The following is a 14,921-nucleotide window of genomic DNA, read 5'->3' on the forward strand; positions in this document are numbered from 1 at the left end:
TTTTAAGAAGTTTTCTTTTTAAGAAGTTTTCTGATCTCTGGCTTAATTGGAAAAGCTGTCTAAATAACAGTGCAATCTGAGTTGTCGAATATTTTTAAAGAAATATACTTTATTTCTTCAGTGTATATATGGTCCGGAAGTAGATGTTGCCAATGTGACTGAGTGGTGGATGAGCACTAGTAACTCAGGCAGTCTGTGTATGGCGTTGCCTTAGCTGGAGAGCTTGGTTCTGGTTATTCAGTGAAATGTAGGACTCTTGTCGGTGATTGGGAAGAGAAGACCTTGCTTTTGCTCTGAAACATATTGGCAGTAGATCAGGGGCCTGGGAATGCCCTAGCCATCTTGCTGTCTTCTGTACTCCCACCTGATTACAGATGGAACTGAAGGAAGGGCAGAACTGAGAGAACTGCAGAAAGATAAAGCTAACGCCCTGATCACACCACACCTAAAACCCACCCTAGTGTCTGACTTTTAGGTTATGTGAGCCAACACATTCCATTTACTGGTTAAGCCTGTTAGAATTAGTTTTTTTGTTATTTGTAGATGAAGATACCCTAACTAATTAAATGGTGTTATTCTGCCTCTAAGAAGAAGTTCACAAAAGAGCTTTAAAGAATAATTTCTGGGATTGTTTTATTGTTGGACATCAAATATCATTGCACAAAAATTAATTATGGTCTTTGACAACTTGGAAGAGGAAGCTTGGAAGAAGAATTATATTGGATGACTGAATCAAGATCTAGACACATCTGATAGATGGGAACCTTTTGCCAAATATAACACTGTGAAATTTAATGAGTCCACCCTGGATGGGGGAGATCTGCCTTAGCTGCATATGTGAGAAAATACAAGAATTGACTAACACTGTGATGTGACCACTAAAACCACTAATGTAGTCTTCGGCTGTATTATTTAGAATCTCTCTTCATTGTTCCTCAGGCCATACTTTTCGCTCAGTGCTGGGTTCCAGACTTTAAAAGGGATCCAGACAAAATGACACTCGCTCGGAGTAACTGAATAGGCTGACAAAGAGATGTGAAACCACGTCCTACAAGGAGGAGTTGAAGGGACTGGAGAAGTTTGTCAATGACATCAGTGATGACAGCTGCAATGATAGCCCACACTGACTGAGGACTTACTAGACACCTGGAGTTCTGCTAGTGATTCCACATTTTATCATCTGATCCTCACAACAACCTTATATAGAGGGTTACTAGTGTTTACCTCCCCTCAGCTATAGATGAGGAAACCCAAGCTTAGGTGGAAAACGCACCTGACGTCACACAGCTAATAAATGTGATAATATTTAGCTGATAATGTAGCTAATAAAACCATGGGATTGAAACCCTAGGAGAGGACATTAAGTGGTAAACACATTTTTAAGTATGTGAAGAATTATCACGAAGAAGAAGGATAAAGCTTTGTTTCATGTGGCTTCGATTAGTACATAGAACTAAGGTTTTGGGGGTAGAAGTTACAGGAGAACGATTTCCATTAACTATAAGTGCATCTGTTCTCTTCTTTGGCGGAGAAGGGATTTTCTTTTCTTGATGCCTCTCTCCCCACCTCACTCTGGTTGTGGGACTTCAGCTGTCCTGCTCCCCAGAAACCTGGTTAGGCTTACCCTGGTCAGATGGGACATTCTTCCTCAGTGTTCACCTCTGACCTGTTAATCATGCTTGGGCTGCATGACAACATATTTAATTTCTTCTCTTCTTTGGGTTTCTTTTCCCCTTTCTGTTCTTTACACGTGTGTCTGACAAGGCTTGGTCCTGAGATTCTGGTCTTTGAGTCACACACCTGATGATTCTAGTCCCTGTGTACCACTTTTATCGATTACAGTGCCCCTTCCCTGGTTTCCACATCTCCTTTGCTGAGCCTCCATTTTTCCTCTGAAACTCCATATGGCAAACCTCACGTGTGCTTTGCTCCTCAAACTATTCTACACCCTAACCTTCCCATTTCTGTTGATGGCAACCCTGCTATCCTGTTCCTCCAGGCCTACCTTCTGCTCTTTCTTCTGCCTGAAATCAATCCTGTCAACTTTTCATTTGCAGGCTCTCTTCAATTTGTTCCTTTTTCTCCGGTCCTACTGTCACCCCCAAAGAATTAGTTCTTGTTACTTGTCTCCAAGTCTCCTAAATACTCTTGCCACAACTCCAAGAGCCCATTACTTCCTCATGTTAGAACCTATGACAGCTCCTCAGTGCCGATCAGCCTGGGCCATCGCCTCTCCCCAGAGATGCAGACAGCTGTTCTTAGTGTGTCCCAGCAGAAACCTCCTATTCCTACCTTGCTGGCCCTGTGCAATTATCCCCGGCCCTGAGTCCCGGGCTGCTCTTTTTCCTCTTTATCTTCACTCATGCTCCTCCCCTCCTGAGAGTGGTGCTATCACTTGCTGGTCCCACTTTTATTCTTTTAAGACCCACTTTGTGGCCCCCTTCTCCCTCTCACCACTCATCACTTCCTTCTCAGCATCCGTCTAGTTCTCATAACCTGCTGGCTTTCACAATCTAACACTTGATTAGAGACTCCCTTGGAATTTTCCATTTAAAAAAAGTTGCTTAGTTCCTCAAAGTAGATTTTAGACTTCTTCAGGGCAATGCTTTATCTGTTGTTTATCACAATAACATCCAGTACTGGACTATTCAGACAGATGCTTGGTGATTCAGAACAAAAGAGAAAACTAATATGGACTATGGAGTTCTTGAATGTACCAGTCACTGTTACTAAGGAGAGGCATTGCCCTCATGTTAAGATAAGAAAACCAAGGCCAAAAGCTTAAGTAAGTTGCCCAAATCTGCAAAACTGATAAATGTTGGACCCAGGACCTAGGAGTTTGGGTTCAGAGCCTGCAAGCTCAACCACGGTACACTGATGATCATAGGAAGTGTTAGTAAATCCCAATCCTGTGCTCTTCTTGAGAACCAGTAGGACCCAGCACTGTTGAGTTTTGGTATATCCTAAGAAGAAGGACCCTTCTTTCCACCCTCCTCCCCCAACCCAGGGAGGTGACCTCATCAGTGGCCATGACTCAAAGAGAATGGACCAGTGACTTTGGAAAGCCATTAGTTGAAAACTATCTTGCTCGGTTTCAATAATTGTTTAGGACAATAATGAAAAGAAGGCCTTGCCTCTATCGTTCTCAGACTTTCTCGTGATTTTTAGGAGTGATAAGTATTAAGAATTTCCTTGGCTTCACACCCTGTCAAACTTCTGGTATTTTACCTTCTCATAGGGTAGATTAGATCTGTTCCATTTGAATCTCAGCTCTGAGAGGCTGACACAGAAGATCCCATCCCCATACTCTTCCTTTGATTGGCCAGAGACCTCTTGCTACCAGATCTATGTTTTTACACTGCGTGGAAATAAAGCAATTGTTTCAGGGTATGAAATAATTAGACATTTTGGGAAAGATTAGCTTGATCTTTTCTCTACTAAATGATAAAAAGAAGTGTTAAATCAAGTGTTTAGAAAAGGGACATGTTTATGGGGAAAATGGTATTTGGAGAAGCTAATCCTTGGGCAGCAATAAAGGCCAAGGGCCAAGAACAGCACTGAACATTTACTGGGTATCTTACTGTACAAGCACATGTCTGGGTGTTTGTGAGTGACCCTGGCCACACGCGTATGCATTCTTTGTGATTTTTTGGGGCAAATCTTTTATTTGATGACCAAAAAAAAATATTGTTGTAAAACTTGCACTCAGTGTTTTTTACCTTGGAATTGTGTACAGATATTTTTAAGTAATTTTAAGTGTCAGCTGTAGCTAAAGAAAAGTTGTATCCTTCCTGGATGGTCTCTACATGAAATATAACCTAAACAACAAAACAAAACCCTGGCAATATAATCCTACTATTGGCCAACTGCTACTCTTTATTTAGAACACAAAATATTTGTCATCTGGGGGCTGCTTGAATTTACCTTCAGTTTTTTTCACATTTAAATTATTTCGGAAAATAAAGCATTTTTCAAAGAATCTTAATTTAATGAATTTTTTAAAGTAGAAACAGGACACTCTGTGATGAAATAGAACTGTGAATCGGAAATTATGAGAGCGGGGCTCTAAAGCCGACCCTGCTTTGTGCCCTGGGGCACATCTGACCAATTTGGGAACAATTTCCTTGTGCGCAGAGAGAAAGGGTCATTTCCAGCTGCTCAGCGCTTGTCCTCCGTGATTCCCACAGACCCAAGTTCTTTCTCATTGTAACAGTGACCTCTTGTGGTATATATCCTTCATCAGTTTTTTCGATTTGCAAAGTAAACTTGGGATTTTTGTTGCTGTTGTTGTTGTTGTTTCTAGTAACTGTATTTAATACTATGAAACAGCTCTGACTTGTTTTTTGATAGATAAATCTTGGTTGGAAATCAGATGTTGATTGGAGGATTATAGCTCACCAAACCCCGTCTTATAAGCAATCCTCTGTGCTTTCTTCACAACCTGCATTTAGCCGACTCCACACTTACAGAAAGAGAAATGCTTTGGTTTTTGTGCTGAGTGTTGTGTGTATTCCTCTCCCTCCTAGGGACCACGGGAAGAGGCGTTCGAGAGCCTCGTTGTGTTCCCACGGCTCAGACCTGAGCGGACCGCACACCAGAGCAGGTGAGGTGCTTGTTGCTGAGAGGTCCCTGGGGCTTTTTCATCTTCAGCGTCTCCACTTGTAGGAAAAACATTTGCACCGAAGATGTCTCATGTTGGCTCACTGTTTGCAAACTCCAGTCACTGCCTCCAACTTGGCCACACGTCAACATTTATTTTTAGAAATTTTTATTATTTTCACAACAGTCTTAAAATTCTAACCATTACCCAGCTCTAGTGCCTCAAACTCTATAGATGACGGTCGTAATGAGTGTGCAAGAAATTATTTTGTAGAAGCATCTGGAAAATTGCAAAACTTGACATCAACATAATTCTTGAGTTCAAAACTGGAGTTCAAAATCATCGCTCGCTTAAGTGAAACTACATTAACTGCATGAAGGCAGCCTTTGGGGGTTTAAGCTGTTTGGGAAAAAAATGTATAACAATATAAATCACAGGCTAGAAATGATGCAAAACGTATTCATGCAATGAAATAGAGCAGTCACACTTATAATATTGACTGAAGTGAGTACAAACGTATTACATGAAAATGTTAAGTTGCAAAAACAATGACATATGTTGTTTATGGATACGGATCTATGTGGTGACAGGTAAAGTCATAAAAATAACCCCCGATTTAGAATGGTGGTGACCCTTGGAGGGAGAGGGAGGAGGGGAGATGGATAGGGGGAGGCAACTATAGCTGTAATGTTTATTTCTTTGAAATAAAGGGGAAGATAAAAATACCGTTAATATTTGACCAAACTATTTGTGGGTACACAGGTGTTAGCTATATTTTCCACACTTTTTTTTTGCACACATGAAATTTCATAAAACCAAATTAATATCAGTTTCAAAAAATATTTTATCACTTTCAAAACTAATTTCTTATCAATAAAATGACTTTTGTGGCCAATAGGAATTTCTGTAACACTCAGGAAAATCTTAGACTGATTTCCGCATCAGCATTGTTGCTAAGGATTTTACATTTACTTGCTAAAAACATCAGCCAATAAACATTGTGTCAAGTTTTTGTGTCCAGAACTCAAAGCTGTGGTTAAAAACTATAACCACTGAGACAGCAAAATCGTCAAAAACATGCTGAAATTTCTGCTTGACTTACCCAATTTCCTGTTGAATCATAATTTTTATATTTAGCAAGCTGTGAACCTAGATGAAAGTGCTTTCTACAATATTAGGTTGTTGCCCAAGACTGAGGCAAACTTTATTTAGTTTTTGTAGATCTTAAAGAGTAATCACAGGATTCCATGCTTCAGTTGCTAGAGTGGAGAGTGGCTTAGTTATATAAAATGGGATTTTTGCAGAAAGAGTTGGGGGAGGTGCATGAGTGGGTGGAGACCTGGAAAGGTCATGGCCGAACACAACTGCTCGCCCTGCAATTCTTGGGACAGGGTTGAAAGGGAACCCTTACACCACAGTGTCTGGCTGACTTCTGCTCTGAGAAGGAACAAGTCTTAGAAACATTCAGAAGGGCCTGCAAGGGCCTTTCCTTTCCCAAGGTTAAATAAACCGCTCTGTGATTTCTGCCTCACCCCTGTAATTCCACTCTTCCCGGGGTGAATGTGTTACTGATTTTGTTTGTCTTAAGAAACAGATTGATAATCATCGTTCCTCATAGAGCTATTCTATTAAAGAGCATATTGCATAGGAGGTAAAAATGCTGATTTGAACTTATTGGACTTGGAGTCTGTATTTCTAGTAAATTTTAAGCGTGCCATAAATATTTGGTGATTAAGTCATTTGTCTGACTTATTATCTCCTGGCTTTTCGCTTGCCTTGATATATATTGACTGTATTCACATGCTTTGGACTTGGTCTGATACCTGGGAATATGAACAACCACGGGTTTTATACTGCTTGAATATTCAGGTTTACTTTTCGAGTCCATACCTGTAATTTATAGACGTTAGGGTAGACTCATAAAAGCAATGACCCAAACGATTGAGATGGTGGTCTACCGTCCATTATCTGCAGTTCTGAAATCCCCAGACTGAAGCTTGGGAAGGCTGTGAAAGCCGAAGTATTTTTCAAACTCATTTGGTGGCAATGCCTGACCCGAACCGATGGGAAGCCAAGAATTGTCTTTGCTTTGTTCGTGCAAATATGCACATACCCCGCCCCAGAAGACCCTGCCGGGGCTGGTGTGTAATGTGCAGTGTGCGCACCCTTTGCCTTATTAAAATGCAAAATTTTTGGATTCCCAAACCACATCTGGTCCAAAGGCTTCAGATAAGGGGTGATTTTTCCTTATGGGTTAGACAAGTGATGGGAAACTTTGCTATTTAAACTATAGACAGCACACCTACACTATTGCATTACAGCTTTATTGACAACCCCTTTCTATCTAATTTTTCTGCTCAAGGGCTCCTCATGCCTGGTGTGCACGGTCCCCTTTTGGTGTCAGGGAGGTTTGATAAAAGGCAAGCCTGGACTCACTGCACCTGGGGTGGCTGTTCCAGTGTGCAGTGTTAGAGGAAGGCCTAGGCCCTGGAGGGATGGGTGAATTGCATAGCTTTCCTGCTTCTCCTGGGTGACATCATCACCATGTGCTTGGGAAGTTTAATACGTATAGTATTTTTTTCTTCTTCTCAGGAGTAACACGAATGCATGAGAGATTTTGGAAAATGCAGGAGCATATAAAAGGAATTAATAACCCATAATCCCAATACGTGGAGATGACTATCGTTACCCCATTCTATAGAAGGAAAGTGATGGAACTTGCCCACAGTCAACCAGCAGAGCTAGGATTCAAACCCAGACTGTGATTCTAGAACCTATGCTCTTAACAAGCATCCCTGGTCAGCTGGTCTTTTTATTTTTCCCCAGTTAAAATAGCCTAGAAATATATAGGCCATATGCCTTTTCACTGCTCTCGCTCTCTTCCTCCCTTTCTACGAAACCCTGATTGTCCCTATCATTTCTAACTCTTCGTGTGACATTTTTGGGAGCTAGGCACCCACTGTGGGCATTTGAGTGTTGGCACTGGGTCCACTCTGAACCAATATAGACTGGGTGCCACGAGAGGGCCTTATGAGGAGGGAGGGAGAGGAAAGAAGAAGGGAAGCTAAGGACTATGTCTTTGGCATTGTTCCTAAGAGTCCGTACCGCGGTGCCCCCTCCAGCTACACTGTCTGTGCTTTAGATAGTGGGGTACATTTCCTGTGTGAAATGTAATCATGGTTTGCAGTTTCTAATATGTTTCACATTTCCCTCCAAAGTCACCTTTCAGTTTACTGTTTTTGCTGTGGGTGGAATGGCATAGAGGTCAGGAGCAAGGGCTGTGGAGCTGTATGACCTTGGGCAGGTAGCTTAATGCCTCTGAGCCCCACTTTGTTCATCTGGAAAAAGGAGACAATTTGGGGACCTCCCCATTGTGTTATAAAAATTCCGTAGAGGCACGCTGCCTCTTCAAGGCCCCAGCCAATGGTAGCTATTCCTCTTCTGGAGCCTACGTTCCCAGGCAGCATCTAATCTTGAGTCAGTGGTAACATGCAGCCGGATAAACCTCAGACAGCGGTGGCCTGTTGTTCTTTAATCAGGAAATTGAAATTCGCATTTATTGAGTGATCCTAAATGCTAGGCACCGGGCTCTGAGCTTTACCTGTGTCATGTCTTTTAATTCTCATAGCCCCGAAGGCAAAGATTTTCATCTCTGTTTCACTGATGAGGCTCAGAAAGGATAAGGAACCAGACCCCAGCCACCCAGTGCATCCATAATGAAGCTGGGATTTCAACCGAGATCTGTCAGTGCCCACAGCACGGGCCTTTCCCACCACCCTGCACAAAGTCACTTGGCATTAAAATGATGTGGCCATTTCATTTTCTATAGGAAAGAAAGCCTCTCTGCAGGCCTTCCTTTTAGAAAAGTTTTCATTAAACATTTTCAAAATCCTCATTCTTTACATATCTATAGTTTTCTGTTTGTCCCGCATTACAGAGTGGTTAAGTTTAAATAAAAAATAACTCAAACTATTTGCCTTATAGGGCGCCCGGCTGGCTCAGTCGGTGGAGCGTGAGACCCTTGATCTCGGGGTCGTGGGTTCATGCCCCACGCTGGGTGCAGAGCTGACTTAAAAAAAAAACAAAAAAACAAAAACGACCATTTGCCTTACAATAATTCCAACACTTCAAAGCTTAAGACATCATGCAGTGTCCTCACCAGAGTTTAAAGTTCTGATTTCTTTACATGATCTTATCTGAGTTTGATGTGGGGTGATTTGATGGAAAGACACGTAGTTCTAATTAGAATTAGTTGGGCTTAGGGGGCAAGGTGTCATTTAATTCCAGAGCTGATTGATTTTAGTGATGAACAGTGACTTGTGATGGTGCTCCGGATACACCCCCGTGTTCACGGCTTTCTCCTGGATTTCTTTCACAGTCTCAAAAGCCGACGTGCAAGAAAAGGAGACAGAAATAGAAGTAGACGAAGTCTTTTGGAATACAAGGATCGCACCGATTTTGCACCAATTAGAAAAGGGTAACAGAAAAAGTTTTTGTTTTAAATTGAGAACACCTGTAGTTATTTCTATGTTCCCCATTGCCCTGATATTTTTAGTATGCTTTGACTACCATTTCTGCGAACATGTTCAGAAACAAATGAAGTTACCTCTTTATTCACCCAGTAGTGTACGTACGAAATACATGTAAACCTAACTTTTAGGGAGTAAAAATGATACTTTAAATTCGGGAAGAGAGCCTACTTCTAAAACTCCCCATGGAATACGTGTTAATTATCACCTTCTGTCTGCTGAAGAAAATGCTGGTTTGAACTCTCTGGGGTGGCAGTTAATACACGAAAGTGAAAGATTAAAACAGATTTCAAGCCCCTGAAACTTTGACTAAGTCTCATAACTGGGAGGCGTGCCCATGGTTTTCTAGATCCAAAAGTGTATGTCCTACTCTCCTAAGGTTACCACACCTGTTGGGAGTGCCGCTCAGAGCTGGAAGTGGCCTGGGATGTGCCCAGCTCTTGCACTGTGAAGTTCCCCAACAGGGAAGGCCCATGATGAATGGGTCTCTTGACATGGAAAGCCTGTCAAGAGAATGGGCCCTGGGGGCGCCTGGGTGGCTCAGCCATTAAGCATCTGCCTTCTGCTCCAGTCATGATCCTAGGGTCCTGGGATCGAGCCCCGCATTGGGCTCCCTGCTCAGCAGGAAGCCTGCTTCTCCCTCTCACACTCCCCTTGCTTGTGTTCCTTTGCTCGCTGTCTCTCTCTGTCAAATAAATAAATAAAATCTTTAAAAAGAAAAAAAAGCGAGAGAGAGAGAGAGAGAGAGAGAGAATGGCGCCTGCTTTCTCTCCTTTGCCACTCCCTGGGGATTCCATTTCTGAGGTTGAAATGGGCCCCTCTGTAGTCACCGTCACGGCCCCGCTAAGCTCAGCGCCTGGCACACAGCACACAGGAGCCCTCAGTAGACACTGTGGAACGAGTACCCCATGGGTGAGCAAACCAGCATGATAGGCTCAGGAAGAGGCCCTTGGAGAAGCAGGGTGTGTAAGTCCTCCCCAGCAAGCAAGCAAGTCAGGCAGAACACCTACTTCCTAAAAGGTTCAAAGAACCTCACTGCTCCTCGGCTCCCTTTTAGTACTTGGCCGTGTTCATGGCTTCAATGGGAGCCCCAGGCAGGGGTTCTGGTCCTGGTAAGCATGTGGCTGTGGGGAGCCACCTAACCTCTGTGCGTGGCAGTGTTCACATGCCAGGTGGGGGTGGCTTAGACTGGACCATCATCACTGTCCGCGGCAGCTCAAAACCCCGAGGGATGACTTCTCCTTCTGGAGTTCCTAATTTTCACCTCAGATTAGCAAGCCAGCTTACCTTTGGGCCCTTTATTTTAGGAGACGTGTGCAAGAACTAGTGAGGAGAGCAGTCAGTCTGAGCAAGGGTTCAAAAGGAGAACACGCTAGGAAGAGCACAGTGGGGAGGATGGCCTGCAGCACGATGGCCTGTCTCGAAGGAAGTCTTCAGCCTGAAGGATTTAAGAGAGCTCTGGGGACACCAGCAGAGAAAAGTGAACTGGAGTTTGGGATTTGAAATGTGGATGAATCTCTCTTCGCAGAGCATTGTTGGCTCTCAAGTATGGCATCTCTCCCCTCAACTTTAATAGCGAATGGTGGCAGGACTGGATTACTTGAGCTTTTGAGGGCCTTTCTTTCTTATTTTCCCTTTTATTTTGACATAATTTCAGACTTACAGAAAAGTGTCAAGGATAATACAAAGGAATCCTGTATTCCCTTCCCTCAATTCCCCAAATATTAATATTTTACCACATTGGCTTCATTATTCCTTCTCTCGCTTCCTCCCTCTTGCTCTTGTTTTCTCTGTAACCCCCCAGCATACACACACACACACACACACACACACACACACACACACACACTTTTTTCCTTTTTTGAACCATTTAAGAACAAGTTGCCAACATGATGTCCCATATCCCCAGTACTCTAACATATATTTTAAGACACAAGGACATTCTGTTACATATCTGGAAACAACCATACCATACTATACAAACATTATTCAAATTTTGCCAGTTATCCTAATAATTTCCTTTATAGAAAAAGAAAATCATGGATCATAAGTTCAAGTTATTTGTCATGTCTCTTTTCGTGCTCTTGACGTATTTGAGGAGTACAGGCCAATTATTTGGTAGACAGATGAGTTTGGTCTGGTATTTTCCCACACTTAGCCCCAGATGAGGCATCTGGGGCGGGCATATGGCCTGAGTGGTGCGGTGCCCTCCTCAGTGCATCAGAGCGGCAGGCACGTGATGCTGATCTGGTCTCCTACGGGGGACGGGAATTCTGATCACTTGGGGAAGGCGGTGTCCAGGTTTTTCTACTCTCAAGTTACTATTTTCCCCTTTGTAATTAGTAAGTATCTTATGAGGAGAAGTTACTTTGAGGCTACATTGCTTTCTATTACTTATCGAACTTTTACCCACTAGCTTTAGTCCCTTGAGAATCTTGAAAGCTCTTAAGTTCAAGTTGTCTTCGAGGCTCTGCAGCATTTATAACAAACCAACTGGTATAAAGAGTTAATTTGATCGACAGTTTATACTTTGACCCGTGAAACTTCCTTTTTTTAGTTTCTTTTAAGCTAAGACAGCTACTCCTCATGGAACCCACGGGGCTGAAGAGTTTGCAAAGGGAAGTGTTAGAAAAATGCCTTGAGGTCTCCCCACTGCCAGAGGGTGGCCCACGGCCTGGACTTGGGGTTTGTGAAGAAACTGCCAGGAACAGAAGAATAAAACAACAAAACAAAAGTGTTCTTACAATAGAGCTCAGGTTTTTCCTTTTATTTAAAGTTAGTCTAAGTCATTTCCCAAAAATTCATTTATTTAAGTGCATAACCGAAAGGCATTGAAGGTTACCGAGCTATTGAGGTTTAACATTTTTTCTTAGATGTTATTGTTGAAAAGAGCTAAAAATGGCCTGAGTCATTTCCTTCTTCAGGCGCACGCTTCCTCTATGTGGGCTTTTAAGAGCACATTATGGTATTTATTTAAGATTGGTTTCCTAATTTTAAATTTTGTGATGGAATCTATCAGATAATATTTTTCAACTGAATATCTCAGACTTGGATTCTTAGATTTCCCCTCACGCTCCATTTTGTGTGCTAGTTTTCTCCCTTATATGCCTATTGGTATGGACACTACTTTCAAAGATTGCTGTCCTCAGAATTCTCACTATAAAATAAAATGTTCTAGGGTTCTCCTGTTTCCCAACTAAAGTCTTTTTATTCTCCTCTCTTGTAGTAACCACCCGTAAGTAATAGTGGATGAGGTGGCAGTTTTGAGCGATTTTTGTTTCCTCTGAGCCCTCTTTTCTCAGATGATGAGCATTGTTCTCACAGAAAAATATCGATTATTATTTTCATCAGCAGATATATTAGAAAACGAGTATCTACTGAACTATGTGACAGGTAGTTCAGTAGTATCTACTGAACTATGTGACAGGTTGCAAGCCCAGTATTCTCATTGTAGCATGCTCTGTTGATACAAAGATACAAAGACAGGATTCCTCCTCACTTAATGTGACATCTGTTTGAGGACCCTGGATATGGAACACGACATACATAGGTATGTGAAAAATAACAAAGTACAAAGTAGTATTTGTTGAATGTGGAATGCTACATCTTTTCTGGAGGAGCCACAATGTAAACAGAGCCTTGATGGACCCAAATCAGTAGGAATGAAGGTGAGGAGAACATTCGAGGCCAGTGGAACTAGGTGGAGACACAGTGGTGTGATTTCCCTGAGACTGAAGCGAGCACTGTGAGGTGCAGGGCATTTGGAATAAAGCGGACCACCTGGAATTGGTGCAATTGCATTCATTAATACACTCTTTGAAAGACTGTGTGTTCTAGATAAACTGACTGATTAGTAAATAAGGCAACATGGTAGGAGGTGGATCAACGAGGTCAAAAAAAAATTCAGATAGATGGAAATTGCAAGAGAAGGGAAAAAACATAGTTCAGGAATTTGAAGATGTTCGGGGAAATAATTATGGGGTTTTACTTACACTGTGTTTGACACACTTGAAAACTTGACCTTAATTAGTAAGTGCTGCTTTACTCTCTTTGCTCTGACAGAAGAAAACATTGAAACGATTTGTGCTGCTTGCACACAACTTCATCACGCTTTAGAGGAAGGAAACATGCTTGGAAATAAATTTAAGAGAAGAAGTGTTCTCCTGAAGACCCTATATAAACTAGTTGATATTGGTTCAGACTTGCTCAGCCTTAAACTTGCAAAAATTATTCTAGCAGTAAGTTTTTCTTTCCTCTGGTCTAGTAGACTGTAGCACATAACAGTTTTATTTAATGCTTTATTTGTAAATATTACAAAGAAGATTAGAAATGCAGTGTGTTCGTTTAGACTCCTGAAGAAAAATCAAGGTAATAAATTGACGTCTCCGAATTGGACTAGGAACCCTATCTAAGGAACTAAGGCTGAGTATGTGGAAAATGTTCAGATACACTCTTAACATTTGGACTGAAGGTGACAACAGGCAAATACATTCAGAACAGTTTCTCAAGTAACTCGACTGGAGATCAGTATCAGAGAATCCAAGCTGTGGTTTCTGCGGGGCGCTTGATTCTGCGGCATGATTTAATAAATAACTGAGGGTAACCTGGGCGGGGGACCCACTGGCCAGGTGCTTTAGGAACCTCTGTGAAACAGAGAAACAGCTGCGTGTGGTCATGGGAAGGTGGGAACAGAAGGCTCCCGGGAGGTGTTAGAAGAAAGGGCCAGACACCAAATAAAAGTCTGTATAAACTCTGTCTCGAACAAAATGATATCATTGTTTGAGGGGAACACTTTGTTTCACAGTCATAAGCAGTTGGAAACAAAAGATAAGACCGAGTTATTAGAGAACCTTCTAAAAGAGCCGCTAAAACAAATGAATGAAGCTTTGTTTACCTGGTTTCATGAAAGTAAAAGCTATTATGTTAACACCCATAATTCATATAATTTAACATCTGAACGTACGCAGGGAAGGTGACGCTGGCGCACTGACCGAGAGTTCAGTCAGAGTGCCCGCTGTTCCTTATTTTAATGTCTTTCATGAAGCAGAATATCCTGACTCCGTACTCTGTAAATTTCTTGGAGAAGCTACAGTCTTACTTAGCTGTCATTACCAACTATTCACCCTCTTTTAAAAAACTGTGATATGATAGGTGACTCAAAGTAATATTTCTTTGAAATAGTGATTTGGGTTGTATTTTAATCCCCTCTTTGAGGGTAAATGATCCATCAGCTTTAATGAAACGAAAAAGAGCGTGAACCACAGAGATCATTGAAGTTAAAAGTTGTCGGTAGACCTATGTTAACTAACTGGAATTTAAATAAAAACTTGAAAAAGAAAAAAAGAGGTGGTACTTAAAGGGGGAAAGATATCTGCATGCTTGCCCCATTTCCTTTCTGGCCCTGGATTTGGGGTGCCCCCTTGGCCCAGGAGAGCCCCTGTGTGAGGCCGGGACCAGTGTAGCTGCCCTGGGGAGACCCAGGCTGCCAGCTGCTGAGGGGTCCGTGCCTTTGATTTCTCATCTGGGTCCCAGGCATTTTGCTCCATACCAAGCCAAAAAAATAGATAACTGAGAGAGAGAAAGAGAGAGAGAGAGGAGGAAAATGCCATGAATTCATCAATGTTTTGCCGAGAAAATATTATCTTGGTTATTAAAGGTGCCATTCAAATTAATTAGATACGTGACACAATTCGACTATTTTAGGGTAAAAGGTTAGGTGATCTGCCAGGCACTGATCGCGTTCTTAACTAAACTCGATTAGATAAAGCTCTCGGGGTGACATTGACGGCCTT

General features: G+C 42.1%; 1 protein-coding gene across 1 annotated transcript in view; it reads left to right on the forward strand.

Annotated features, from left to right (window-relative positions):
• The window catches only part of ARMC2 (armadillo repeat containing 2), a 101,742-nt gene that overhangs the window by 32,514 nt on the left and 54,307 nt on the right, over positions 1–14,921 (forward strand). Inside the window, exons 6-8 of the mRNA XM_045798426.2 lie at positions 4,527–4,603; positions 8,979–9,077; positions 13,192–13,367. Coding sequence (XP_045654382.2) covers positions 4,527–4,603; positions 8,979–9,077; positions 13,192–13,367 — 352 coding nt within the window. The remainder of the gene's footprint in view (positions 1–4,526; positions 4,604–8,978; positions 9,078–13,191; positions 13,368–14,921) is intronic.

This window comes from Ursus americanus, chromosome 11 (genome assembly GCF_024610735.1).
Source record: "Ursus americanus isolate L20-20 chromosome 11, mUrsAme1.1.p, whole genome shotgun sequence".
In the NCBI taxonomy this organism is placed as follows: Eukaryota; Metazoa; Chordata; class Mammalia; order Carnivora; family Ursidae; genus Ursus; species Ursus americanus.